General features: G+C 42.4%; 2 protein-coding genes across 2 annotated transcripts; one reads left to right on the plus strand and one right to left on the minus strand.

The window, feature by feature from the left end:
• Positions 1 to 930: 930 nt before the first annotated feature.
• Positions 931 to 14,877, minus strand: rassf9 (Ras association domain family member 9). The gene is made up of 2 exons (XM_083916243.1): positions 14,756 to 14,877; positions 931 to 3,215 (listed from the first exon to the last, which is right to left on the minus strand). The coding sequence occupies exons 1-2, from the start codon at positions 14,800 to 14,802 to the stop codon at positions 1,952 to 1,954; spliced, it is 1,311 nt and encodes a 436-aa protein (XP_083772369.1). The 5' UTR covers positions 14,803 to 14,877; the 3' UTR covers positions 931 to 1,951.
• Positions 14,878 to 17,543: 2,666 nt separating this feature from the next.
• On the plus strand, positions 17,544 to 24,826 carry nts (neurotensin; the record flags this gene model as incomplete). Its single annotated transcript, XM_083916065.1, has 4 exons — positions 17,544 to 17,604; positions 19,235 to 19,296; positions 22,571 to 22,774; positions 24,683 to 24,826. The coding sequence occupies 4 exons, from the start codon at positions 17,544 to 17,546 to the stop codon at positions 24,824 to 24,826; spliced, it is 471 nt and encodes a 156-aa protein (XP_083772191.1).
• Between the last annotated feature and the right edge of the window lie 1,106 nt (positions 24,827 to 25,932).

Below are 25,932 nucleotides of genomic sequence, written 5' to 3' on the forward strand. Positions count from 1 at the left end.
TCTTTTGGTGCCTCAGCTGCCTTAATATGAGAAAGTACAGGGATATCCTTCATCAGTTCATTTCATTACATATTATATTGACATTTGAGAACGGCAGGTGCCTGAACATGTCAATAAAATAATGAGGTGAAGTGAGCGTGACCCTGTTTTTCAAGCCCCTCCTTGAACAACAAGTATTCAACATTCCCTTTCTTTTTAAATTCTACAAAATGCCCCTTTATTCCAGCTTGGCGTGTACCTGTTTTAGAAACATGCTTGAAGTACCGTAATAAACCCCAGTTTCATCAACGAGTGTGAGGCACCAGTGCAAGATTGTTCACATTGTAAGATCTCTGGCCTTTCATGCTTGGTGGAGTTACTTAGTGGCTTGAAGCGGTGAAGGAGGACGAGAGAGGGGGGGGGGTTAAGCAATTAGTGTGTGAAATAGATACCCTCTGCTTTTGCAGCAGCCGGCCCCGCTTTGCCCCGAGTACAAAGTGCTAGTCTGTCAGCAGTGCCTTGACAAGAGGAGAGTGCTCGCTGTTGTTGGTGCTTGCCTGGCGACCATCTTGTCTGATTATATGCTGCAGTGACGGGAAGGGGGGTCTGTGCTAGCTGTGTCAGCTCTCTCTTGTGACTCAGATCTTTGAGGAATTTATAAAATTTGACACCGTGACTTGTTTTTCCTTGTGGTTTTACCATTAACACCTAGCAGTGTTTTTAACAACTTGGTGGAAATCGTTAAATCACGAGTGCTCGACAACGACAAACTCGACAACAGAGGGATTCACCTTCGTGACATTTACACAATTAGTGTTTATTAGGAGGGTTGAAATGTACATTTGACTTGATATTTCCTGTTTTTAGGCATGATTGACACAGATATAGCCCAGATACTTGTGTTTTTCATCCATAAACATGATTATTTTATTATTATTGACTCAGAGGGAAAACAGTCATAATAAAATCTCATCTGTGAAATACAATTACATGATAAATAAATATGCTTTTCTCAAATTGTGTTTACAAAGTGTGCTTGCGTAATAAGAGCAATCGCTAATATGTAACAGCAGTATATTTACAGTGTGGCCGAGAGGGATGTTACATTTTTAATAAATCTTATATTCTACATCCAAAACAGTGAACTATCTGTTTTAATATAAAACATTGTTAATAGACTCCAGTGTGTACAAAGACGTGCAGCTTCATAAATAGCTTGAACTTTGAGAAGTGAAAGCAGACTATGCATTCACCAGCAAGAAACAAAACAAGGCTTTTAAGAAACTAAGCCTGGTACACCTTAGATGTGTGTGTGTGTGTGTGTGTGTATGTTCAAAGGACTAACTGTAGCTGGGTCACACATAGGTCACGTTTTGGGCCTTGCATGTATTATCATTACATTGAAGTCACAGATTTAAGCATTAGTTTGCCTTTTATTAACCCAGGAAGTTTTTTAACAACACTTGCGGCTGGTTTTGAAGGTAATTCCAGGATCCTCAAAGACTCTTTGTTCCATCTGGATTAAAGAAAAATCTTGTTCACTGAACAAAAATGTGATTTTAAACCAGTTTCCCAAGTTGTGACTTATATCACAATCAAAAGTGATGCATCATCTTGCTCCCTTTGCACAACACAAGAAAAATATGCCAAAGAATCATAAGGGAAATAACTTTGTGGTCTGGATGAGATATACAATCAAGAAAAGTGGTATTTCACTACCAAAAACTGCAGCTTATTGAGCAATCTGTCCGTTTGGCAGCTTTCTTACAAACATACTGAAACTGATTTACTATCCCAATAATTGCTGTTTCAGCTTTAATTCAATTACCTTCATGTTTCATAAACGTTCACGAGGGATTTATCTTTAGGAAAAATAAACTGTGACGGTCGAATGTAATGATAAAACACGTGACCCAGGCACAAACTGGGGTTAAAGCAGAGGAATATAATTTGCAGGTTCAACTGGGTTGTTTTAAACGTCTGTGTCCAGGGGGGGAGGGAAGTCGAGACATGGTGACAGCGAGTCCTGACTGTGTGTGGAGCTAATCCCGGTGTCTGAGTCTGTGTCTGTAACGTCAAGAGGGGACAGGCTGTGCTTGAGTTTCACTGCCTGTGAGCTGCACTGAGTCTCACTTTTCAAAGGGACAGGACTGGACTTCTGCTCTTCCTCACTGTCCCCAATTTGCAGTGAACTCAGCTGGGCAGCCAGCTGCCAGCACTCCTGATCCTTGGAGACCAACGTAGCGTTGTAATACTTCAGCTGCTTATCTATTTCTGCAGCTTGGTTGTGAAGGGACACGCCGGTGAAGAGGCTGTGTTTCACTTCATCCTGCAACCTCTCGAGTTCAGCGGCGTAGAATGATTCGTCTGTGTCCAAGGGGATCCTGCAAGTAGCCGCAGCTCCTTCCTGTTCACTGTTCTCATACTGGCTCAGAGGGAAGTTGGCCCTCCTCAGCTCAGCGTCAATGTCCCGGGACAGCTGGAGGATGAGCTCCTGGTGCCTCTGAACCTGCAGCTCAAGCTGTTCGACTCCATCGCTGGTGTACAGGTACTCCTGCACCTGCTCTTCGCTGAGCACCTCTAAACTCTGACCACAAGCCAGAGGTAGTGAACTCTCGGACTCGGCTTCCTTCTGCTCTTGCAGCTCATTCCGCTCAATGTCCATATCCAGCTCCCTCATGCGCTGGATCTGCTCCCGGATGGTGTGGTCCTGGTTGAGAATAAGCTGCACCATCCGGTCGATCTCGTCGGCACCTGGGGAGCTCTTGCTTTCCTTGTGAAGCTTTTCAAGCTTTCGGAAAGCTTTCTTTACCATGCGCTTTTGCCTCTCCACCGGCAGTGAGTGGGTGTTCTGAGGATGACCGTGCTCCCATCGCTTTGGCTTGGCCCCCTTGGGCTTTCCGCCCTTCTTTGGGGGCTGAGGCACAAAATCGCTGGATTTGACCAGGGTAAACTGGATGAAGGGTCTCTGGTCACCCCAGGCATACCAGAGTCTCAGGATTCTGGTGAGAGGAGGCAACACTCTCTCAAAACCCTTCCACCGCTCAACGAGACAGAAGTCTTTGGGTTCCCCGTGCAGGAGACGCTTGCTCTCTGGGATGGACGTGTGATCATCCAGTAAGGCCTGAATCATATCTGCACATGTTGTGTGCTTCGTTACTCCACAGACAACCTTCTCCTCTTTGCAGACCGTAACCTGAATCTCCTTTCCTTCCACAGGGTCGGCATCTTTTGTCCTGGTGAAGACAGAAAAGTAAAGCTTATACAGCAATTGTGGCTTTGAAGTGAAACATTAGGAAGGTCTAAGCCCTTAACATAACACACAGTATATCCACAACACACAGAACTTGTGTGCAGACAAACAGTCACAAAAGTTTATAAACCGTTGTATAAAGTACACTTATGGGGTAATGTTGGTCAGTTGGTCCACAACTGTGGTCCCCACTGTACAAAATTTTGTGTGAATCCATCCAGTGATTAGAAACATCAGACATTCATGGTCCCCAGTGGATAAAGATTTCGGTACAATCCATACTTTACCTCTAATGCCATAAGCAGGTCTTACTTTTCACATATCCAGTCAAATATCTCAACATCTACTCGTTGGTTAATTACAGAATTTGTACAGACATTCATGAGCCCCTGAGGACAAATCACTACTGACTTTGGAAATGGTCTTGCATTACCTCCAGTGTGACTTAAGTTGACTTTGTGTCTACTATTGGATAGACAACGTGGTCTCATGGGAGGGCGTATAAATAGCACGCCACTTTTCATGACTTGCATGACTTTTCGCGTGCATGTCTACGCATATTAAGCTTTTTGCGTGTCATTTAACGCCCGTAGTTCCCCAGGGTTAGGGGTTAGGGGTCAGGGTCAGGGTTAGGGTTAGGGGTTAGGGTCAGGGCATTTCACGCCCGTTATTTCAGCCATCCTTCACATGAAATATTGATTTAAAAACAACCCTCTGACAGAAAGCTCCACCACTTCGTATTTCTCCGGAAAGTAGCGGAGAAATACGAACACGTGGGTTTTCCCTCAATGACATTTGTGCGTGAAATGACAACGCCATCTCTGCACTATACAAGTCAATTGAGACTACATGGCGTGAAATGACACGCAAAAAACATGACATGCGTTGAAATTATACGCGAGATGGCTTGAGAGAAATAGGGTGTCATTCACACGCCTTTTGGTGAGACCAGGCTGGGATAGATTGTCATTAAATCTGGTTCAAACACGTGTGCTCACAAAACGAATTATCACTAAAAAGGCACTCTGAGAGCACACACGAACTTTTTTAATGTAAGTAAAAATGATTTATGGATATGAGTCCTCCCTTGGCTCATGCTGCTCCTTTCTACCAAGTTTCATGGAAATTGGAGCATTAGTTTTTCCTTAATCCTGCTGAAAAACAGACAAACTAACAAACCATACTGAAAACATATCCACGATCCTTTGACTTTTTCATCTTGCACCATCATGAAGGTCAAATTTCACTCCCATCCATATGGTTTATGACTAGATATCTGCAAAACGGATTTCATTCCCATCAGCCCCTTCTGTACGTTGTTTTGTTCTAATTAGCAAATGTTAGCGTAACCAAAAAGCTTAACTAAGATGGCGAACATGCTCAACAATATACCTGCTACACAGTTCTCTATTGCAGCTCCCTCCCTAAAACTGCCGCTCACTCTCTACGTTCAAGAAATCCCTCAAATCACAACTACTTCCAACACCTAACAAACTTTTCTACTATTCCATTTCTGCTTTATTCCCCTTCCTCATGGATTATTTTATTTGTTTTTTGTTGTTGATCTTTATAAAGTGCTTTTGCGTATCCAGAAAAGCAGTATATACGTCCAATGTATTATTATTATTGGTCTTGTTTACCTTTCTTTAGACAGACAGTAGGGATATGACAGGAAATGAGCGGATACAGAAGCAGGATGGCGTGCAACAAAAGGTATCCTCTCTGGCTATCCACACCAGTGCTGTTGAGATTACATTTTCAGTGTCTTAAAATAATTATCCATTCATTTTCTTTTCAAGCAACTAAGTTTACAAAAGGTTTGGTTCACATACTTCACAAGTTTTACATCAGTAGTCAAAGAGCGTGATCACACTGTCCTCCCGGACCACGACCCGGACTTTAGGGTACTTGTCCCCCCTCCCTCTCCCCCCCGCGCCCCAGCCCCGTTTGTACTAACACTGCCTGGGCCTCGGCCAATGCTTCTTGCTGTCCATACGCCATCACGCCGTAGCACGTCACACGCATTGATCGCGTATGTGTGGCTTTGTTTACAAATCTTTCCACAGACCTCTGAGTTTTTGTGCGTCTTGTCGACTGTTTTTGAATATTTTCATCGACCAAATCTGCAGTAAACACAACGTGAACCTTTCACCACCATTGTTCTTGTTGTTGTTAAATATCCGCGCATGGTCCGTCCTTCTATTTACATGTCCGAACAGGCGGACATAACGCTACTGCCGTAGGGCTCGTGCTCGTACATGTGCAAACGGCTCCGCTAAAGCCCACCTATTTCAAGCGGGCCGTGGAGGGCCAGCTGGCCCCAGTTGAGCGCGGAGCGGGTGCGCTCACACTACTTAAAGGTACTAGACTTTAGCTGAAAAACCGGTTTTGGCCGCGGCCAAAAGGACAGTGTGATCACGCTGTCAAAGTACACTACACACACATACTCTCCTACTCATGCTTTAGAAGCCCTCTCACTATTCCAAGTAATATATTTTCTTAAAAAGATCCTTCTTTGATGGTTTTCCATTAGCTCAATGAGCAGAAAACTACATTCGCTCATTTCGTGGTCCCTGTCTTGATTCTATTAGACTGTTACTCATCGTCCATCTCATCACAGACGATCACTTAATGGTTCGTTCTGAGCTATTTCACCCCAAGGCCCTCGTTACCTTTTCATCTGGACCGTAAAACTTGACCTCTGATATTCCGATGATGATCAATTTTTTACATGCCTAATGGACTGCCGGTAATATCCAGTCATTAAATGATAGGCACCGGCATGAAGACATCCACAACATGATCAAGTAATCAAATAGATATCATTGCTAGACGTTTAAATTTGATTTCAAAGTGCAGACGGATGTATCATGTCATTATTTATATGAAAGATAAAATGTTTTGCAATCTTCTTCAATTTGTGTGATTACGTTTCGGTCTCGGTGAATTACTCAGATCAAAAGTTAAAGCCGACTCTGAGAGCATAAACAAAGCAGCAACATAGAATGGGCTTGCTCCTGTAATTTCAGACAGGGAACAGAGAAAGATTATCTATATAATATCAACAAGAGACACAAACTGGCCTCCTCCTCTTCCAGTGAACTGCAGACTAGATTCAAAACCCCAGACCAACATTCCTTAAGCCCCCAAAATCAAACAGACAGTGATAAATCCGAATAATGTGCTTTGTAATCCTGGATAATGTCAAGTTTCATCTACAGTCCATGACAGAGATTTCCCATGGAAAACTCTGGCATCAGTGAGGGAGGTTAGCTGTAGTTCAGCAGGCCGCTTTTTCAACTTAACTGACAGAAGTGGACGGAAACCACGTGTGTTGTGTTTAATCTATATTTCTATTCCTAAAGGTTTTCTTTTTCTTTTAGAGAGCTGCATTCAAGGACAGTCTTATCTACATAGACAACATGTTTGATTGAAATCCAATACTATACGTGTTAAGCCATGCTATCAAATGTAAGGTGTTGTTCTTCACCATGGTATGTAGTAATGGTTTCAGATACAAACCTTGCATCATGGAACTGCTGTGTTAATCTGACAAGATAACCTTGTCTGCATGCAGTCCACATTAACCACTGATTGGCACAAGTCAGGGTGGTAAAAATCCTCTGAAGATGAGACAGAAACATCTCACCTGCACACCAACATAAGCAAGTGAGATGTAGTTGTATGTAGTTAATTAATACCAGGACTTAAATCTTAAATGCTGTCTACAGTTTGCTGATTTTACAGTGTGATTCAACTGTGTTTTGGTTCCCACACGGCATGAAAACACACAACTGCGGCATTGTGTAAATTGGCAGTGAATAAGGTCTCAGGAATGCGATACGCATGCAACAATGCAAGAGGCTGGTTAATGGTTATGGAGACCCTTGGAGAGGAGTGAGGCAAAGCAAATACCTGAGCTATGTGCAAGCCAAACAAATCCAGCATGCCTCCGGCAATCAAAGACAACGACCACGGCGACTTTGACCTAAGAGTTTCAAGCTACCACCTACTCAGGAAACCCTGCCAATGCTACTGCTGCTCAGGAGAGATAAACAGTGGGTGGATACAGTAAAAAGTCAAACACAACAACTGTGAAACATGTTTGTCTCAAATAAATATTGAATATTTTTAGCTGTACAGTGTCAGAAATTAAAGAATTCAGAGCTCATGATTCACAACGTGGGGAGCTACAACCCCGAACAAGGTCACAAGATTAAACTAAAGGGCTCGTGAAATACTGGACAGTTCTACCTTGACATTAAACAAACTGAAGAGGTTATAAGGATGGATGAAAGAATAAGAGGTAGGAGGATAAACAGTATAGGGAAACGAAGAACATGAATACTACACAAACACTAACACTGGCCTCAACATGTGACAGATCTGCAATCATATCTGAACGTGCAGGTGAGTAAACACGCTCTACAGACAATCAGATATTTCAGAGAGGGTGACCCAAGCCCTCAGCTGTGCAGGAAGAGGGTACAGCGAGGCAGGGAAACACCTGTATTTGTCCTGGGCCACAATCACCAACGCTCACACAACATCCTGCCGACCACAGTTCAATGGACAGAGGGAGGAAGGGGAAAAATGGATTCCACACCAGTCGCTATGGTCTGTTTAACAATGTTAAAAATTAAGCAGACGTCCATGTTGAAATATGAAAACATTGAAAAGTCAGCTAGAGTAAGTGGCTAAATTTCCTGTCGCGAAAATAAACTTAAATGGCATCAAAACATGAAATAAAACACTCATACTTCAAGACAATGATTTACATGATACTGGAAAACCAGAAGGGTAACCGAAGTTAAAGTCTAATTTGGGTTTGAAAACTAAAATGGCAGCTATGTTGTTTATGTATTAGTATCTTAATGCCAGTTTAGGTTTTGAAGTGGCTCCAAGAATGCTTTATAAAATGGCTTCCATCTTAATGACTTGATGACTTTTTAATTGGCCGCTATAACTCAGCATAATAGTTTTGGTTTCACCGAGGCCTGAGTGAGAACGAGAATATTTCAGCTCTCTAAGCAGCACTTTCTACGTGTTTATAAGATAAGGTGTAGAAAAACACGGAGCACCTGTGACTTCACAAATAGAGTTGTGATGTGATGTGAGTAGTGACGTTTTGTAGCTCGGGGTTTTCTTGAAAGTTACTTTTGGGATTACCTGTAGAGAGCAACAACAATGACAGCCGACTGTAGCTGTGTTTTCATCTGTCAAGTGGAATTTATGTAAGCTTTTGAAATGCCACAAAATAAGGAATTTGCTAAAGGCTACGCAGCGCTGTGACCCGCCAGAGAACAGAGCAGACGAAGTAGAGGTCGCTAACAGGAAACACAACCTTCTGCAAGAGAAAAATACAGACAGGTCTTCAGGAATTAGTTACAGTTAGGCAAGTGTAAATTGTTCTTTCTTGTCAGCTAGTAATGGTCATGTGTCATGTGTCCAGAGACATGAACACGTTATGGGAATATCCGAGAAGACTGTTATCACTTATCGCTCCTTATCACTTATTTAGTTTGTACTTATTTTATTTCAATCTGCTGCTAAACTGCACGCTGCGTATTGTTGTATATTGTATAAACCTACGTTTAACCACAATGTCTGCTGCACTCTGTCACATTTAGTTATTGTTGACTTATTTTACGTTAGCTTTACTTTGATTTGATTTATGTTTTTATGCTTATTGTCACTCTGATCCTTTCCCATCTTTGTATTGAAGCTGTTGCACAATAATTTCCCTCGGAATAAATAAAGCTTCTTGAATCTGATCATATTAAATGTTCGCTTAGTCAGAACTACTTTGGCAAAGGTGTTTCCAGATCCTGTTTAGTGCATTATTTCAATAAAAGGCAAAAGACACCTCAGGTGAGCGTAAAAACTGTGAATCTTCAGAATGTTTATGGAAACACGGCTTCTGATACAGAATAATCAAGAAAACACAACCCGCACTTCTCTCCTCCATACCTCAGCACCTTCTTAAAGAGTAATCCCAGCACAAAATCATCCCATGGTCTTTTTTCAGCACTTACTTAAATCAAATAAGCCATCGAGACAGTTTTTTGTGTGTAACAACTATTAATGGAGAAACCCGGGAGTGACGTAACAGCCGGACGTGGCTAACACTGATGAGCTCAGGGCATTGGGGCTTCTTTAACCGCCAATACCGCTCAAAATAACACCAAACCTCTGCAGTAGCATGAGAAGAGTCCCTACACATAAAACAAAGCACCAATGGGCTCCTTCCCTTTGGATTGACTTTGGTAATTGACTTGAATGGATTTTACTATGAGAGGAGCTGGTACTGGGGCCAGTTGGTAAGTCTTTCAAAACATCTTTAAATGAGACAAATTTAACGTAGAAGAAAAAATGTTCTGTGTTTGGATTTCATGGAATATTTTCACTCTCGAGTTGTTTGTAGGTCGAAAGACTACGGAGCTGTATCACTGTCAATAGCTATTTTTTCTGGTGAGACCGGTAGGATCAGTGTCTGGGAGAACCAAAGCCCCAAACCCTCTCCAGTCATCTCTCTGCCAGGACAAACACAAATACTGCACGCACCATTGGACTGATCGCATCGTAGCCAATACATCCATAAGGGCTGTCACTTCGGGTGCCATTTTGATTTTCATATCTTTGGATTAAGCTGTGGTTCTAGACGCAACAAATGAGGGTGCCCTCATACTGTAGGTCCCAGCCGACAAAGCCGACACTGATATTGCAAAGAACTTCCGATAAGAGTTAGGACATATGATAATTAACAGAAAAATTCAAATGTAAAGTAATGGTGGATGCTGTGAAGTGAATAACACAGGATGCTCACACCTCAACCTTTCACACTTGAGTGAACCCAAGAAACCCGAGCAGACTGCCTTGACCTCAGTCTGAACTTGCGATACCAGGTAAGACTCCAGACATGCGGGAGGAAACGTGTAAATTATATGAATTTCCTGCACACGTTTCTGCGCTGGATGATTACGTTACAGCTCCACTATGGTGGCCTCACTCTCTTCCATTGTGATACTCATAATAACAGCCTTGTGGACAAGAACAATTCCCTCTGTGTAATAAATTTGCAAGCTGCAAGTCACCACAGAAGACTGCATGCAGGTGGTTTGAACAAGTCATAACAAATGACAGAATTATAGCTTTCCAGTGTCTCAGCGTGTTTCCCTCAGATCAATAGCGACATGATAAGGTGATGCAGTTATTTCCAACGGAAGAAAGCAGTGATGGCATATCCTGTAGCCATTGCTGTCAACAGTCTGATTTTCCGGCTGTGGTATGAGCCTTTCGATTCTGTTGGTGAGGAAATTACAGGTTACCCTTACACCTGAAAGACAAACAGGACTGAAATTGTATATTATAAGTGCAGCAACACCTCATGTAAACTATCATTCCTGATGGGAACTCTATTAAAAAGTTGGTGCCGCTGAATACATAAAACATATTTTCTTAGGGCGCACTCACACTGTCCTTCCGCACCGCGCCCCGGGCTTTAGGGTACTTGTCCCCCCCTCCTCTCCCCCCGCTGGCCAGGCCTGTTTGTATTCACACTACCTGGGCCTCGCGCAAATGCTTCTTGCCTGTCCATACGTCATCACGTCGTAACACGTCACACGCATTGATTGCAACATCACGATGCGTCGCTTTGATTACAAATCTTTCCATAGACCTCAGAGTTTTTGTGCGTCTTGTCGACTGTTTTTGAATATTTTCATCCGACCAAATCTGCAGTAAACACTCCACCTCCGCATCACACCAACGTGAACCTTTCGCCACCATTGTTGTCGTTGTGAAATGTCCGCGCATGGTCCGTCTTTTTTTTTTTTTCTATGTCGAACAGGTGCACATAAAATGCCGTAGGCCTCGTGCTCGTACATGTGCAAACGCGCTCTACAAAAGCCCACCTCTCTCAGACAGGCCCTGGACGGCCAGCTGGCCGCAGTTATGCACGGAGCGGTTGCACTCACACTGGTCAAACGCTCTAGGCTTGACCCGAAAAACCTGTTTTGGCCCAGTGTAGAAGGACAGTGTGAGTGCCCCCTTATTTACCTCTAGTTGTGGACATTCGTATCATTTTGGTAAATCCATCCCTCAGATTTCTCCTGCCCCCCCAAAACAGTAAAAGTAACTGGGAATTAGTTTGTGGTGCTCACAGCTATGACCTGGACCTGGGCACACTGAGTTTATTTAGGCATATGCTAACATGCTCAAAGTGCAGATAAAGCCGAGTTTTTGGGGCTGAATATCATTTTAACAGCATCAGTAAGAGTACTAGTATCCTTGAAGTGATAGTGATTTGAGTATTTTGTTGGCATGTGGGCATGTTGAACTGCCAACTTCATCAAATACACTGCACTCGACTTCACCACACCACCGATTATACGGGTTGTAGCTTCCGTGGTAGCGGGCCAATCACATGTCTTATTAAGTCAAAGAACACTTGAGGGGATTTTCTTTTTTTTCTAGATCTTGATACAAAAACGATTCAATGCCTGTATTGTTTGACTGGAGACGTTTTGAGGATTCTCATGTACCACAGTATTCATCATTCATTCATCTTCAACTGCTTGTCCCTATCGGGGTCATGGGGGGGGGGGGCTGGAGCCGATCCCAGCTGACACCAGGCCTGAGGCGCGGTACACCCTGGACAGGACGCCAGTCTATCGCAGGGCACATAACCACAGTATTGCACAAATAAAAATGTCCGTCATATGTTAGCTAATCTACTGTATGTTACATTTCATCCTGAGAGGAACAAGTGTGTTTGTACTCAATTTCACCGAAGAACACAAATGACAACATCAAGGTGACGCTACCAGAGGAAAAGTCAGGGGATCACCATTGTTGTTTTATGGCATCCATCCAATAGTTGCTGATATTTTTTAGGTGTTGACCAAAGTGGTGGACTGACTGCCATCGACAGAGGCACAAGGCCAGTGTGACATCATGTCTTTATTACCAGGTGGATCCGGGTAAACCCCAGACCTCAATGGGAGTTTTCATGAAACTACTTAAATAAAACCCTGTGAAAACTACACATGAGAGCCAAACCCTTTAAAATCAGTTGGGAGGAAATCTGCTGTGGGACGTCACATTACAGACGCACGGTGACCATTAATTTCCATATTAATGTTCAGGCTGTAAAACCATGCATTAGCATCTCCTGAACAAACTAAAGTGCGTCTGTTTTCAGACTGACCACCACGCAGCTCTCAGTTTACTTAAAGGTTTCATTTGTCCTGTCCGTCACAGAGATTATGAAACAATAGAATGCCATCACACCATTCAACTTAAGTCAAAACGAATTATTTCTTTCTCACACGCACAGATCTGTAGAAAGGGGAAGGTATATTAATAGTGCTGTATGTGTCTGGTTTGTAGAATAGTAAAAACGTACACTCAGTGGTGGACAGGAGACGCTTCCTCTCTCTTATCTGAGAGAGGATGAGGGATCAGTGAGGAAATAACATCACTTTTCTATCTCAATAGGTTGATCTCTGGGATGACTCCCACTCTGATAGGCATCTGTGAGCAGAGACACAACACACCCCTTCCCTTTTCTCCCCTTCCTCTGAGACACCACCCACCCCTCTTCTTCTTCCCCTCCCATGTCTGTGAATCACCAAATACACGTTTGCTCAGTGAGAATAAACGGCATACTCAAAATAACGATGATTTTATTGTTTTTTGCAGCAAAAATCGGGGCCAACCTAAGTATTGCAACTGCAAATTGGTCCTGCACACAATGGTGTCATGCTACTACACTTAAAGAGTGACATGTGTGGCTGGCTGGCAACTGTTTAATGTTACTTCCTTTTGAGGACCTGTATGTGCTGGTTCACTATAGCACGGCTGTTTGACGCACAGGACTCCTCGCTGACGCACTGTGATTCTTTTGATGATTAAAAAAAATGTCAACTGCAATGAACACAGCATCTATTCTGAAAGTTAGCCAAAGTTTTGTATGCTTTTAACAACTCCACATCTGCTTCATCTTGTCATTCTGTAGCAAACACTCGGCTCAGCGCGAGTCTCTGCGAATCAAGCGTTTGACATATCTACAGATCTAAACACTTGAGGTAATTATAGGTGCCCTGATGGTAATTACCACACACCATGAAAAAAACAAATAAAGACATCCACTGGAGACAGCCTCAGTCAGACTGTTTGAAGATATCAAAGATAATTAATCTCAGCTCTGTGTGTGATGTCAAAATACAGCCATTCTGCTGCGGGTGCCACTGTCAAAGAGGTTTACAGTAATTTAGTATAAAAGCTTCTTTTATTTCTGATCTTAATCCAAAGCCTTTTTTGCTGAGTTTGGTGGTAAAGGAGTCTCAATATGTTGAGGTAATGAAAACAGTTCTTTACCCATAATTAGCAGTCCCCCCCACCCCCAATAAGAATCCCGACTGCACCGTGTAAGGACTGGATCATGACCTAGATACACCAAAAGGGAAACTTTGTTTACCAACTCATCGCAACAAAAGTCTGCAGTCAACAATCCAACTAGAAGTTGTGGGCCATGAACAGAGGGTCGCTTGTGGCTCAGTAAATCTAATTTTCCCACCTTTTTTTCAAAGGCTGATGCTGGATCCCAGCTGCAACCAGGGGCACATCAAAAGGCCAAGCATATAGCCACTCAAGGAGATTGCTGAAGCAAATTATACCAGTGTTGGTGACAGGATCTCTTGACCTGAAGTACAAATGCTCTCTGACTCTGGTGTCCCAGATGTATTAAAAACAAACATTGTGTAGTATATACAGATCTGAAGAAGGTCTTTTAAACTGATGAACAGTACAGTTGACAGGGATGACACAATCACTAAAAATTAAAATAGTGGGGAATAACCTCCTTCATAACTTCCTTTGCCAGTTTCATTTAGTTACAAATGTGAAAATATAACCAAATGCATATAAAGAGTTGTTAAATGTTACATCCCCTTCTTCCTCCAAATGAGCACACACACACACATGCAATGCTGCCTTAAATATTGACCAATATACTTTTTAATCGACAATATTTTAACATATTAACCCTATGATGGCAACACACAAGAGTTAGGATTCCCCAATGTGGGTTTAGAACAATAATACATGTGTGTTAGACCCTGACAAAACAGATAAAACAACATATAAAAAAGGTGTCCTGTAATCTACTCTTTAGTTTATATTGTGGTTCTAATGGTGCGTTTGTGTGTAAGGTGTGTTTTATGTCCCATGGTGTCCCCACCACGCTGCTGTACTGAATATGTAGCTTTTTCTTTGATTGCTTCTGAACTGTAGTCTCCAGAGTCCTTTTAATAAAACTCTGATGCAGCCTAAAAACTTTACTTTGCCCCGTGCGCAGCTCACGCATTAATCCCATGCGCACTGCGTTGTGCGTAAATCTCTCTGCACAACAGTGCTTTCCACTAACAGAGCTCCGGAGAAGAAGAAGAAGAAGAAGAAGAAGAGGAGAAAAAACCCACTCAACAGGTTCCCTGTCAGGACACCTCACTCTCATCAAATTACCTGTTCTTCTGTCGAGCTTTCAGGAAGTTTTTTCCAAACGGAGCCATGACTCAGGAGCGCGCGAGGAAAATACAACCAGCAATCCGAAACGCGTTAGAGTCCCAGCATGGCAGGGCGTCGGACACTATGTGGAGTGTTTGTGAAAAGTTGAAGGTTGTTCCCACCGCAACTCTGTCCGCCCCATCCGACAAGCGGAGCGGAGGGCGGTGTTTCCCATGCAGACTGTGCTGACAGTTATTGGTGTGTCTCCGCCGCCTTCCACCTGCAGGCACAACCCGAGAAACACCACCGCCGAGACAATGCAGGAGAGAAGTAATGGCAGTTCGAACAAAGACGCAGTGTTCAGTGGAAACAGCAACACACTAACTCCAAATACCCCAAAGTAGGATACAGTCAGAATGAGGAACATTTATAAGAAAATCTGAATTTATAATCCCAGAAAATAGAGAAATCCCATAAGAATATGATGCACATATTTCCACGTATATCTAAAAATGGTAAATGGACTTCTATAGCGCCTTTCTAGTCAGAAGACTACTCAAGGCGCTTTAACAGTGTGTGTCATGTTCACACTGATGGCAGTGGACATCTACATACAATCTAATCTAATCATTCACACCACATTTACACACCCATGCACGACACAGGGAACAATTTGGGGTTCAGTGTCTTGCCCGAGGACACTTCTACGTGTGGACCAGGGGAGGTGGGGATCCAACCGCCAATCTCTCGAATGGAGGACAACCCACTGATCCACAGTCGCCCCAATGTCCACACAGTGCAGTAAATATAGAGTGTGTACATAACACGTTGGTTTTATGCATTCAAATACTTACATATACATATTTAAAAGTGCACCCATGAGGCCAAACTGATGTAAAGACACGATTACAGTGTCAGGGAGCTGCAGCACAGGACATGCATGGATCAATGTAACCTCTTTGGGTTAAGTTACTGGCTCACCCTGCTGGATTCAAATGACCAAGATGAAATGCCGACATGAGAGGAATGCAGCTTGCTTTAACTCCACTCTGACTGTTTTTCATGCTCCAAATGTATATTTTTGCAAACACGTGCTTTTGAAGCTGTTTCAACCGGGATATTTATTCTTTATCAAAAGGAAATCAGTCTCTCAGGAGCAATTAGTGTAAATACGGAGAGCTGAAACTAGGGCTTACACTGTACTGATGTTACTTTATTTGTTGACTTATCTATTTTTACTTTGGGGTTTTAAATCTAACTCAACATTAGTGTTTTTCAGCCGTGTTTTGTTATTTCATTTGAAGGCATCCACGTTAAGGATTGCTTTTATTTAGTGTTTTGAAATGGAAAAGATATAGAAATGAATAATTGCTTTAACGCAATGACCAATTAATCATAAGAGTCTATATTATTTAATTTATGTGATGGATTTCGGTTCATTTGAAGTCCAAACGACAACAATAGCACCTGGAACAGACAGCAGATAGAGCAGAATATGCAGTGAACTTTAAAGTATCTGATGTGACGTTTGCGTAATATCCATGTTTTGTTTGTCGTGCATATCAAAGTAAATGCACATCTGACATGTCGCTGTTTCCAGGATGGAAATATATCAGAGAGTGAAAAGTCAGATAAAAAACAAGAAGAGCCAGCACTGATGGAAGACCGTTGTACTTTCATTTAAGGGTCTGTTCAGTAAGAGAGAGATTCTCCCCTGTGGTGCAGGATCCAGTATCAGATGCAGACGCGATATCTAGTTTTGAATTTGGTAAAAAAAAAAAGGAACAATGGCTGTTTTCTTAACTGCTCTGTCGATTCAAGAGTCAACCTTGAACCTGAGCTTGAGCCAATAAGGACGAAGTGTCTTCAAAGTGCTCATAAAAGTGGAAATCTACAGTTTTGTAACGACTTGGCAAACGCCGTCTGCAGGTGAAGAACAATATGATCAAAGATCCAGAAGAGCTACTGAAGGTTCCTTGTGCTGAGATTTCTCTAATGTGGGTTTATTTCCAGAGAGGTGCTCTCTCATGACTGATAAAGTTTATCTAAAGGATGTTTTTTTTAAAGAAAAGCTGGTGCATAACTTCTACTGAGGAGGTTTAATATTGATACAATTCAACTTTTTAAATATAAATGCCTTTCCAGATATTAATAACTGACTACGATCGCTAGGATTCATGTCTTTAACAGGCACTCATTTGTTTTTAAAGCAATTATCAGTTGCTTTTAAAAGACACAATACATTATAAAAATTAAAAAAGCAGATGTAGGGGACATAGCTTCTTCCAATAGTGACATAGAGTGAATCGTTGTCAGGCGTCCTCCCACATCACCAGAACAAACCTCATGTGTGCATTCATGAGGTGAAATAACCAAATCTTCCAAAGCTTGACGCAAAACCCTTTTCGCCTCGTGGTGCCGATGTGACGTCTGCTGAAACGATGACAAAGGAGGGAAGGGACCGTACGACTGATGGGTGGATGGATGGATGGATGGATTGGGGCGGGGGGGCATTAGTGGGTGGGGGAAGGTGGGGGTGGAGATGAGGAGAGAGACCGGTCCTCTGACATCACATTGGCTCTTATAAACTGAGGGAATGGAGCCCACTGCACAACCAGAGGACTGTCAGGAAAGGGGGAGTGTGTTTGGAGCTGGAAGAGAAGAAGAGGAGCATCACTGCGAATCCCCCTCTCCAGCCTCTTTTTTTAGCAGAGTCTGACCTTTAGACCTTATGGACTAGATTCCTCCTCAGGTGAATTCTTCTGTGTGGGATCCTTTTTGTTTTTGTGTGTGTTTTCTCATCAAGATGCGGGCACAGCTGGTGTGTGTGCTTCTCCTCTGTTTCACATGCGGTGGACTTTGTACAGGTAAGCATTTATAGGTTTTTGCATTTATTCGTCGTGATATGATTTTAAGATCCAGCGCAGATTTTTAATTTCAGTGAGAAAATAAGGGAAAAGTCACGACACACACGTGAAGTATGACACAAAACTTACTGTGTGCAACAGGTGCATCGTTTGGAAGATGCTGCTGCAGGTGTTGAAAAACTGCATATTCTAAAAAAATGTTTTTGTAAATAATAATTTGAACGTCAAAGCTTCGTCATTACATTTTGGTTTTCCGAGTTTATTATTATATCTGAGGATTATATACTCGAATACCCTGGCTGTCAAATTGATTATTATTATTATTATTATTATTCTTAAACGTAGATACACATTTTTATCCACAGTTTTTTAACCTGACTTCAGGAGGCTAATAACTTTGAAAAATGAGTAAATTCCTTCTGGTAAAAATAACATTCATGCATGAAATGATGTTCTCCTTGTTTTTATTTCCTGTCGTGAGTTGTGACTTATTATATTATTATTATTATTCAGGATTTCATCTCTTTTAAGCTCCTATAAAAAAAAACTTTCCCTCAAAAAAAGTCATTCCTTATTCAAATGTTTTGAACTCACATTTATATATTAAAAAAGAACCTCTAAAGAAACGACAGCAGAGTATAACATATCTTTTTTCTATTCCAAATGATTTATCTTTAAATAATAAATAAATAAATAAATTCATCTGCAGCCTCTTGTCCCTGTCGAGGTCATGGGGGGGCTGGAGCTGATCCCAGCTGACATCGGGCGTGAGGCGGGGTCCACCCTGGACAGGACGCCAGTCTATCACAAATTGATTCCCATAAATATATTCATTAAATACAGTAAAATTGGAACAATGTTAAGAGTCTAAACCGATGGTGGATCAGATTACAAAGTCACTTTTAGTCCAGGGAACCAACGTGCAGTGAGTCTGTCAGATGGAAAAACACAATCTAATGTATCTAATCTGAAGCCTTAAAATCAATAACGCATGTTGGATTGACAGAGTTTTATTGGGAAATGTGTGTTTTGCTTCACTGTTTGTCACCTGTTGAACATTTAAAAGTGTTGAAAGAGAAATGGTAAATGGTCTTGTACTTATATAGTGCCTTTCTAGTCTCGTGACTACTCAAGGCGCTTCACAGTGTTTGTCACATTCACCCATTCACACAGACATTCACACTGATGGCAGTGGACATCTACACACCATCTAATCTGATCTAACCATTCACACCACATTTACACACCCATGCGCAGCACGGGGAGCAATTCGGGGTTCAGTGTCTTGCCCAAGGACACTTCGACATGTGGACCGGGGGGAGATGGGGATCGAACCACCAATCTCTCGAACAGAGGACGACCCACTCTGCCACCAAGCCACAGCCGCCTCCGAAATAAGAACGTAAACTGAGTTTTGGCTCAGCATGATTTGCCTTCACACAGTGCTCGAGATATAAATGTTGCAAACAGCTCACGAAGAAGCTGAAACGCCAGTAGACAAATTGACACAGACCGTGCTATACTAATACACCTCATTGACATTAATAATGCAGCAGTCCCTCAGGGATTCATGTAACTCCTGCTTGGATTTGGTCGAAGGTTATATTCCTGTTTCTTTTCTACCTGACAGACGTCGACCAGGATCAGCGAGCGCTGGAAGAGGAGCTACTTAGCGGTCTCTTCACTTCCAAGGTACGTGGGTCTCCTCTTTCCTGCACCTGTGGCATCAGAGACTGGGTGTGCAAAATGCTACAACCCACCCGGTCGGCAAGTGCCCCCTTCACATCTCTCCAGCTGACCCCAACACAGAAGCTGCCCACAGGTGTCCTTTCATGAAATCTGGATCTGGATGCTTCAGTCGCAGCCTCAGCTTTTGGTTTGCGTTCGTGCTGAGCTGGAGATGAATCGTCTACAACAAGAGGCCTCTTTGTGTCAAGTTACATTAATACTGACCTTAGTTTGATTAGAAAAATAAAAGGAGATTCTTTTATACAATTCGAATGTGCAGAGCGCAGTAAATAAAATCAACACACTCCAACTGCTGCGCTTGTGGGCGAGACCTTTGAGATGAAAATAAGGGAGGTTATTCAGTTGAAACTCGATGAATTTTGACGAGTTCATCAGGTGTTGTGAGCTCAGGGCCAGGCGAGACTGAGGGATGAATTGGTGAGAGTGAAAGAGGTACTGTATGGCCCAACCTAATAGGATTCAGATGGTCCTGACAGCATCATAATGACACGTCTTCCACCTCTCTCTCTCTCTCTTTGATAAATAACCCCGGAGCTTGTACGGAGACGTGACGGGGACAAATCAGCCGTGATTCATTGCTGATGCTCAAAAAGGCTGCTCAGGGGTGATGATTGTAATAATAACTTGCTGGAAGACTGATAGAGTGCTCAAGAGGCCGGAAAGTGCAGGCGGCATAGTCGAGGATACTCGTGCGGCTCTGTCTTCGCTATATACATGTAGATTTTGAATGTGACAGCTAAAGTGATTGACCTGCATGTCCACTCTTCTGTTTATCTGATTGGATCCAGGGGGTAGATTTTCTCTCTGTGGCTTGCATGTCTTTATTGAACATCATAGCATTATTATTTATAGCATTCATTATTATTATTCTGACTGATTCAACATATGCCCTGTAGTGCTCCCTCTGTAACAGAACCAGCAGCAGACAGTAAAGCATGACACTGGATTTTGGCCGCAGTAGTTTAAGGTTGGTGGTCACTAAACCGTTCACTGACTGAAAAATCAATCGTCACAGAGACGGGGCTGGTTTTGTTCACAACAAAGGGTCCACATGGGGATTGCTTGACTATTGGATCCCCGCATCGACTCTCACCCCCCCCTCAAAGTGGTTTAAGTAGCATTACGGGAGAAGATCCTGATGAAGCTCCATAAGAAACCCATAATTGAGACCACACCTGACCCCACTCACACAGTTAATTTTAAAACTCTGAAAGAGTCGACGCGTGATTGATTTGTGAAATGTCAGTGGCTGCTTAAGTTCGGTCCCTGGCGTGTTGTTCTTGTGACGTCTCTGAAGCTTTCATTAAATGCCCCCCCACCCCCGGCTCCAGTCTTTATACCTTCAGAGGAGGCTATTTTCCACTGATGCTCAAACAATGTGACCAAAGTGAGTTTTGGAGGATTTGCCGCCAATTACAATAACTTAGGAGGGACAACTTCCCCCGCGCCCCCTGAATCTCTCTCCATCATCCTCAGTGACACCCAGAGGTTTGGCCCGTGGAAACAGGGCTCTGGGGCCCTTCCCCCTGTCTTTAAAGCACTCAAACTAGATTATAACACAACAGGCGGCAGCTGGATGACGTTAGCGGTGACTGGAATATCTACTTAAGTGTTTGGTGCTCGGGAAAGGTTTGAGAAATATCACGCATATATCTTAACAGGTGTCTTAACATGCGGCGGTCTGAATCACGAGGAAGGGAAATTAAAAATGCATCCTCTGTGCAAATGCCAAAAGCTTTTATTGCCTCAACTGTAAAACCAGGATCGTTCTGAATGTGTAAAACCTCCAAAGTAGCATTTAGAGCACAGTGGTGCTGTGAAATATTGAAATGTAACACAAACAATTAAAGCTTAAGATGCAAAACATGAGATTTAACATCCATGATGGGTCAGATTCACAGAACATAACAAAAATGAGATAAAAAATAACATTTGTAAGGGTTACCAAATACGTGGCTACATTGTGAAAGAAGGATCAATCATGATTTGTCTGAAATAAGAATCAGGGCGTGATTGATGTAGGATTTTTAACATCCAAACTGATTTAAAAAGATTTAAAATGCACTGATTACTGATAAAGTACAATTCTTCAGATGTAATTAAAAAGTCTTTTCTTTGTGGATTTTGCACCGATATGACTCAGAAGGTGGCTTCCCCTTAACAATTAACCTTCCTAAAGAATATTGAACATTATTATACATTGTTAATACAATGTATTACATCATCAACTAATTCTAAATGACACTGAGAATAAAGAATAAATACAAATAAAATAAACAGCCAAATAGTGCTGTATGTTCAGTATCAGATATTTTCTCAACACTTATATAGAAAACATACACGTCCATATATGATGGATTCATATTTGTCAGTCATACAGTAAAAACTTAATAATAGCACACATAATAGTACTAGTATACTACTAAAATATAATATAAAGCAGTGCTTCCACTAACCACACAATCACTAGTTAATAGCTCCTTGAGTTGTATAATTTCAGTCATAACCAAACATGAGCACAGCAGTAAGATTATGCAGATTACAGCAGGACTGTTGAATTAGTTTGCAATAACTTATAGGCCTATAGGTGTTCTTATTATTGTGTCCACCCTATGTTTGTGTTCATACGCATCCATAACTTAAGACGAAAGCCTATATTTAATTTTGTGCAGAAAAGTTTAATGTTGAATATAAAAAAAGCAATAAATAGACAAAACTATTGAAAGGGGACTGTACTCAACATGCACAGCATTATTATAGTAGTAGATTACAATGTAATCTGAGTGTCTCTGTTCTTTGTTTTGACAGTCACTCCAGCAGTGTGTGCTTGTTAATGCATGTGGTCTGGAAATATATTTCATTATTTCATGCACAGGGTCTGTCAGAGCCGTGCGGTGGTGATCCAGACCCCCCTGTATTCTGAGTCCAGCTCCTTTTTAAGATGAACAGAAAAGAAGTTAATCATGGTCTTCGGTTGTTTATTAACTGTGTCTGTGTCCTCTGTGGTCCCTCTCCCTCTGGGGTCAACTCAATTTCCACTTCCCCTCAGTTCACAACGTTAATTGAAACGCCAATTAAATCCCCTCCTCACCACACGGGTCAAATTTATTGCCGAGCTTTTGAATTTAGAAAACCAATCGCTTCCTGTGTTCAATTTGAAACAGTATCCTTGTCAAACCAACACCTCCGCCTTCCTCCCTACTTCCCTTTTTCTCAGATGAAACAGAATAAGCAGAGTGCCCCCTACTGGCGCGTGTCGCTGGCCAACCTGTGCAGGATGGTGAATGGCCTGAGGCATGAGGCGTGGAGCGGTGAGGAGGAGGGGGAGGGTGGCGAGATGAGGGAGGGAAGCCTCCAGGTGCTGGAGGAGCTGTACAACCTGCAACTCATCTGCAGAGTGCTGCAAAGCAGAGAGGAGAGGGTGAGTTACGCACGCACGCACACACACACACACACACACACACACACACACACACACACACAGTAGTTGAAGAAGCTCTCATCCTTTGCTTTGAAGATGTGCGTATTGTTCTTTGTTTTTTCCCCTGCTGCCATACAAATATCTTCAATACCACAGTGGAAATACGTTGCACACATCTCCCCCAATATTCAAATATGCTCAAAATACTAGACCTTGTTTTCTTGGCAATATATCTACATTTAAAAGATCCAACAGTTTGGGGATTTGTTCACGTCTCAGTGTCCTGATCTCAAGGTGGACCAGGTCCAGAGCCTCGTCAGATGACGTGATCATCACATGCGATTGGACGATGTGTAAATGCAAGTTCCAAATATTGTTCTGAACACACGAAGTCTGAATAATGGGATGCTTTTTTATTAAGTCACAGGTTTTTATTAATATTGAAACACACACACACAGGCCTGCATTGTTAACTGTTTTACCCTGATCAAGAAGCATGTGATAAGGCCTTGTAACGCCTAACATAACATGTGACATTAATTAAATCATCTAAGATTGTTGTTTCGGAAATGCTTTAAAATGATCAGTTTAGCTGTTAAGTTTCTAATTTTTTGCCCCTAAACACACATCTTGGAGCAAACATCCATCATTTTGTGGATTTCCATGCTCTCAGACTGGTTGAATAATTACATGCTGCTCAATTAATTGAGAAAACTCTTAAAATATAATTAAAACTTTCTTTTTTTAGCTCTATTTTTTTATCCAACAGCAGCATCGTTTTAGCCTTGTGAGACCATCCCGATCTCACAAGCTCCATTGTATTTGACTCACAGATCAGTCTGGTAATGTGTGACAGAGACAAAATGTAGCTTTTGCCAAGCGAACGTCCAATCAGGGTTGGTTTTGAGGTAGTTTAAGTGTGACGCAACGCATGCAAACTCGACCTGATCTAGACACATTTTCAGACAGCGATAGCCCTAATTCTGTTAGCCGCTTGCTAACACTTTTTTCTCTTGGACCGGGCACCTGAAATTGTGCCTTTTATCCTTTAATTTGCGTAAAATAAAATATTTATATAAAATGTATACATTTTACGGCAACTATCCTTTACCGACATGTTGTTTACTTTCTGAGCTTTGCCTTGACGCTCTGTTAGCATGTCATATGCTTCTTCGATCTGATTGGTAGATTTGGCCCGATAGACAGATGGTTTATCCAATCAGCAACCAGTATTTTCGCCCCTTCCCAAAAGATCTCCAAAGGAGAGTTCCCAGATGGATCTGCTGAGAATCATGCAAATCAAAGCATCTGGCGGAGTCTAGAAGGAAGTGAGCCTCTCTGTCAAATGCATCGGAGAAAGAAAATATACCAAAAGCTAACAGCTAACAGTAGCCTACCAATATGTTGTACTTTTACTCACTTCTACTAACCAAAACAAAAATAAACCAGTGCAGCCAATGATGGCATGTCTTGGCCAATGTGAATCCTTAAAAAATACACACTCACAAACACAGACACACACACAGGCTCGCTCTCAATCTGAGGCACATCTCACAAATACATGCACACAAGCCTCCTCCGTCCTCTCCCGCGGTAAACACACCTCATTAAACGCCTCGCTCTCTCACCCCTCCTCCTTGTCTGTTCCTCCCTGTCCTCCATCATTCTCCTTTCACTCTAAGCTTCTCATACGACAGCCTTTAAAAAAAGAAATCTTAACACAGCGACTGCAGATTAGCACCTGTTTTGCCATGCATGAAAGCACAGAGGAGAAGCACTCGTTTAATCACAGCTACACCGGCGTAGCCTCCCATTACCCCGCCACTCAGCAACAAAACACGTGTTTGCCATTTCCTCCTCGATGTGTGACACTCGCCCTCTGTTGTGTCTCTTTCTCTGCCCCTACAGCTACTCCACGACTCTCAAGAATATTTAGAGGAGAACAGTGACGGCCCGCTGAAACGAAAATCACCCTACATTCTGAAGAGGCAAGCGGCGCACACCACCAAGTCCCGGAGGCCTTATATCTTGAAACGAAGTACAATTTACTGACAACCATCCCAGAGAGTCCGAGGTGACGTTTCAGGGGACCAGACCATATACTTTCTGTGAAGATGATGTGATTGTGTTTTTGTCTCTCTTCTTGTAGCTGCAATGTTTCTTTTTCTTTTCCTGTTGTTGTTTTTATCCACTCCGACCCTTCGATTGTACGTCCAGCATCGAGGCCTGCCTGTATTACCGCTCCTTTCTTAAAAGTATAGGTCCTGATAATAAAATCCTGAGCATCAAGCAAATTGTGTATTTCTGAGAAACTATATTTATTTACTGTATTTCTTCACTTCACACTATTTTATCTATTTTGTTTCAGGATATGATATTAAAGGATTCATGATACAAAACCAGTGTGATGTGACCCATCTTTTCTTTCATGTCTCTAGCTCTCTTAACCTCAACTCTGAGCCACTTCATGCTTACACACAGGGCTGGAGCAAATATTGAGGCCAGCGAGGTATATACCACATACACCAAATATTCACAAGAACACCAAATGTGTGTCAATCTGCTGCTGAATTTAGCCCTCAACAAATGCACTAAATTCATAAAAGTTTGCTAAAAATAACCAGCTGTTTCGAGGTATTTGCTGAGCTTTTTTCATGTAGGACAATAAGAGAAATGTAAAATAAAACCAGACATATTTAAAGTTGTACTCCATAAGATTTGAGATACGTTGTTTCTAGCGGCCTCTGTGGCGGTAAGGTGCAATGCAGGCGAGCCTGTTCTTTAAGAGCCTCCATCTTGTCACGTTCACGGTCACTGTGTGTGTCCATGGACATAGAAAAAAAGACTGGACTACGGACCAACAATGGCGTCCCATTCATTCCTATGGAAAGCTGGTCAGTGACGCAGGCTCCCCTAAGGACACAGACATTTTTTGCTTCTCGTGAATGCGGGAGGACTTGCCGGATGCAGAAATCATTGTGTTCCCGACGTCCATGCTGGAGCGACGAGCACGAGCGAGTCTTTTACTGTGTCCATGAGATAAACTATAGAAAAGACATCGCTGCCTGTGCCTTGAACTGGACCTTTATGGAGACAGGAACTAAGCTGCTGGATGTGTTTCACTGCAGCTCTTTTAAGCCGCGCACCCTCCTTTTCAT

The sequence above is a fragment of the Echiichthys vipera genome (assembly GCF_963691815.1).
Source record: "Echiichthys vipera genome assembly, chromosome: 7".
Lineage (NCBI taxonomy): Eukaryota > Metazoa > Chordata > Actinopteri > Perciformes > Trachinidae > Echiichthys > Echiichthys vipera.

Bases quoted from the DNA above. Each gene is read 5' to 3' on its own strand.
- rassf9 (XM_083916243.1), bottom strand. From the start codon at position 14,802: ATGGCTCCGTTTGGAAAAAACTTCCTGAAAGCTCGACAGAAGAACAG. The intron at 3,216-14,755 runs GTAATTTGATGA...TGTCTTCACCAG, and splicing joins AAAGCTCGACAGAAGAACAG to GACAAAAGATGCCGACCCTG.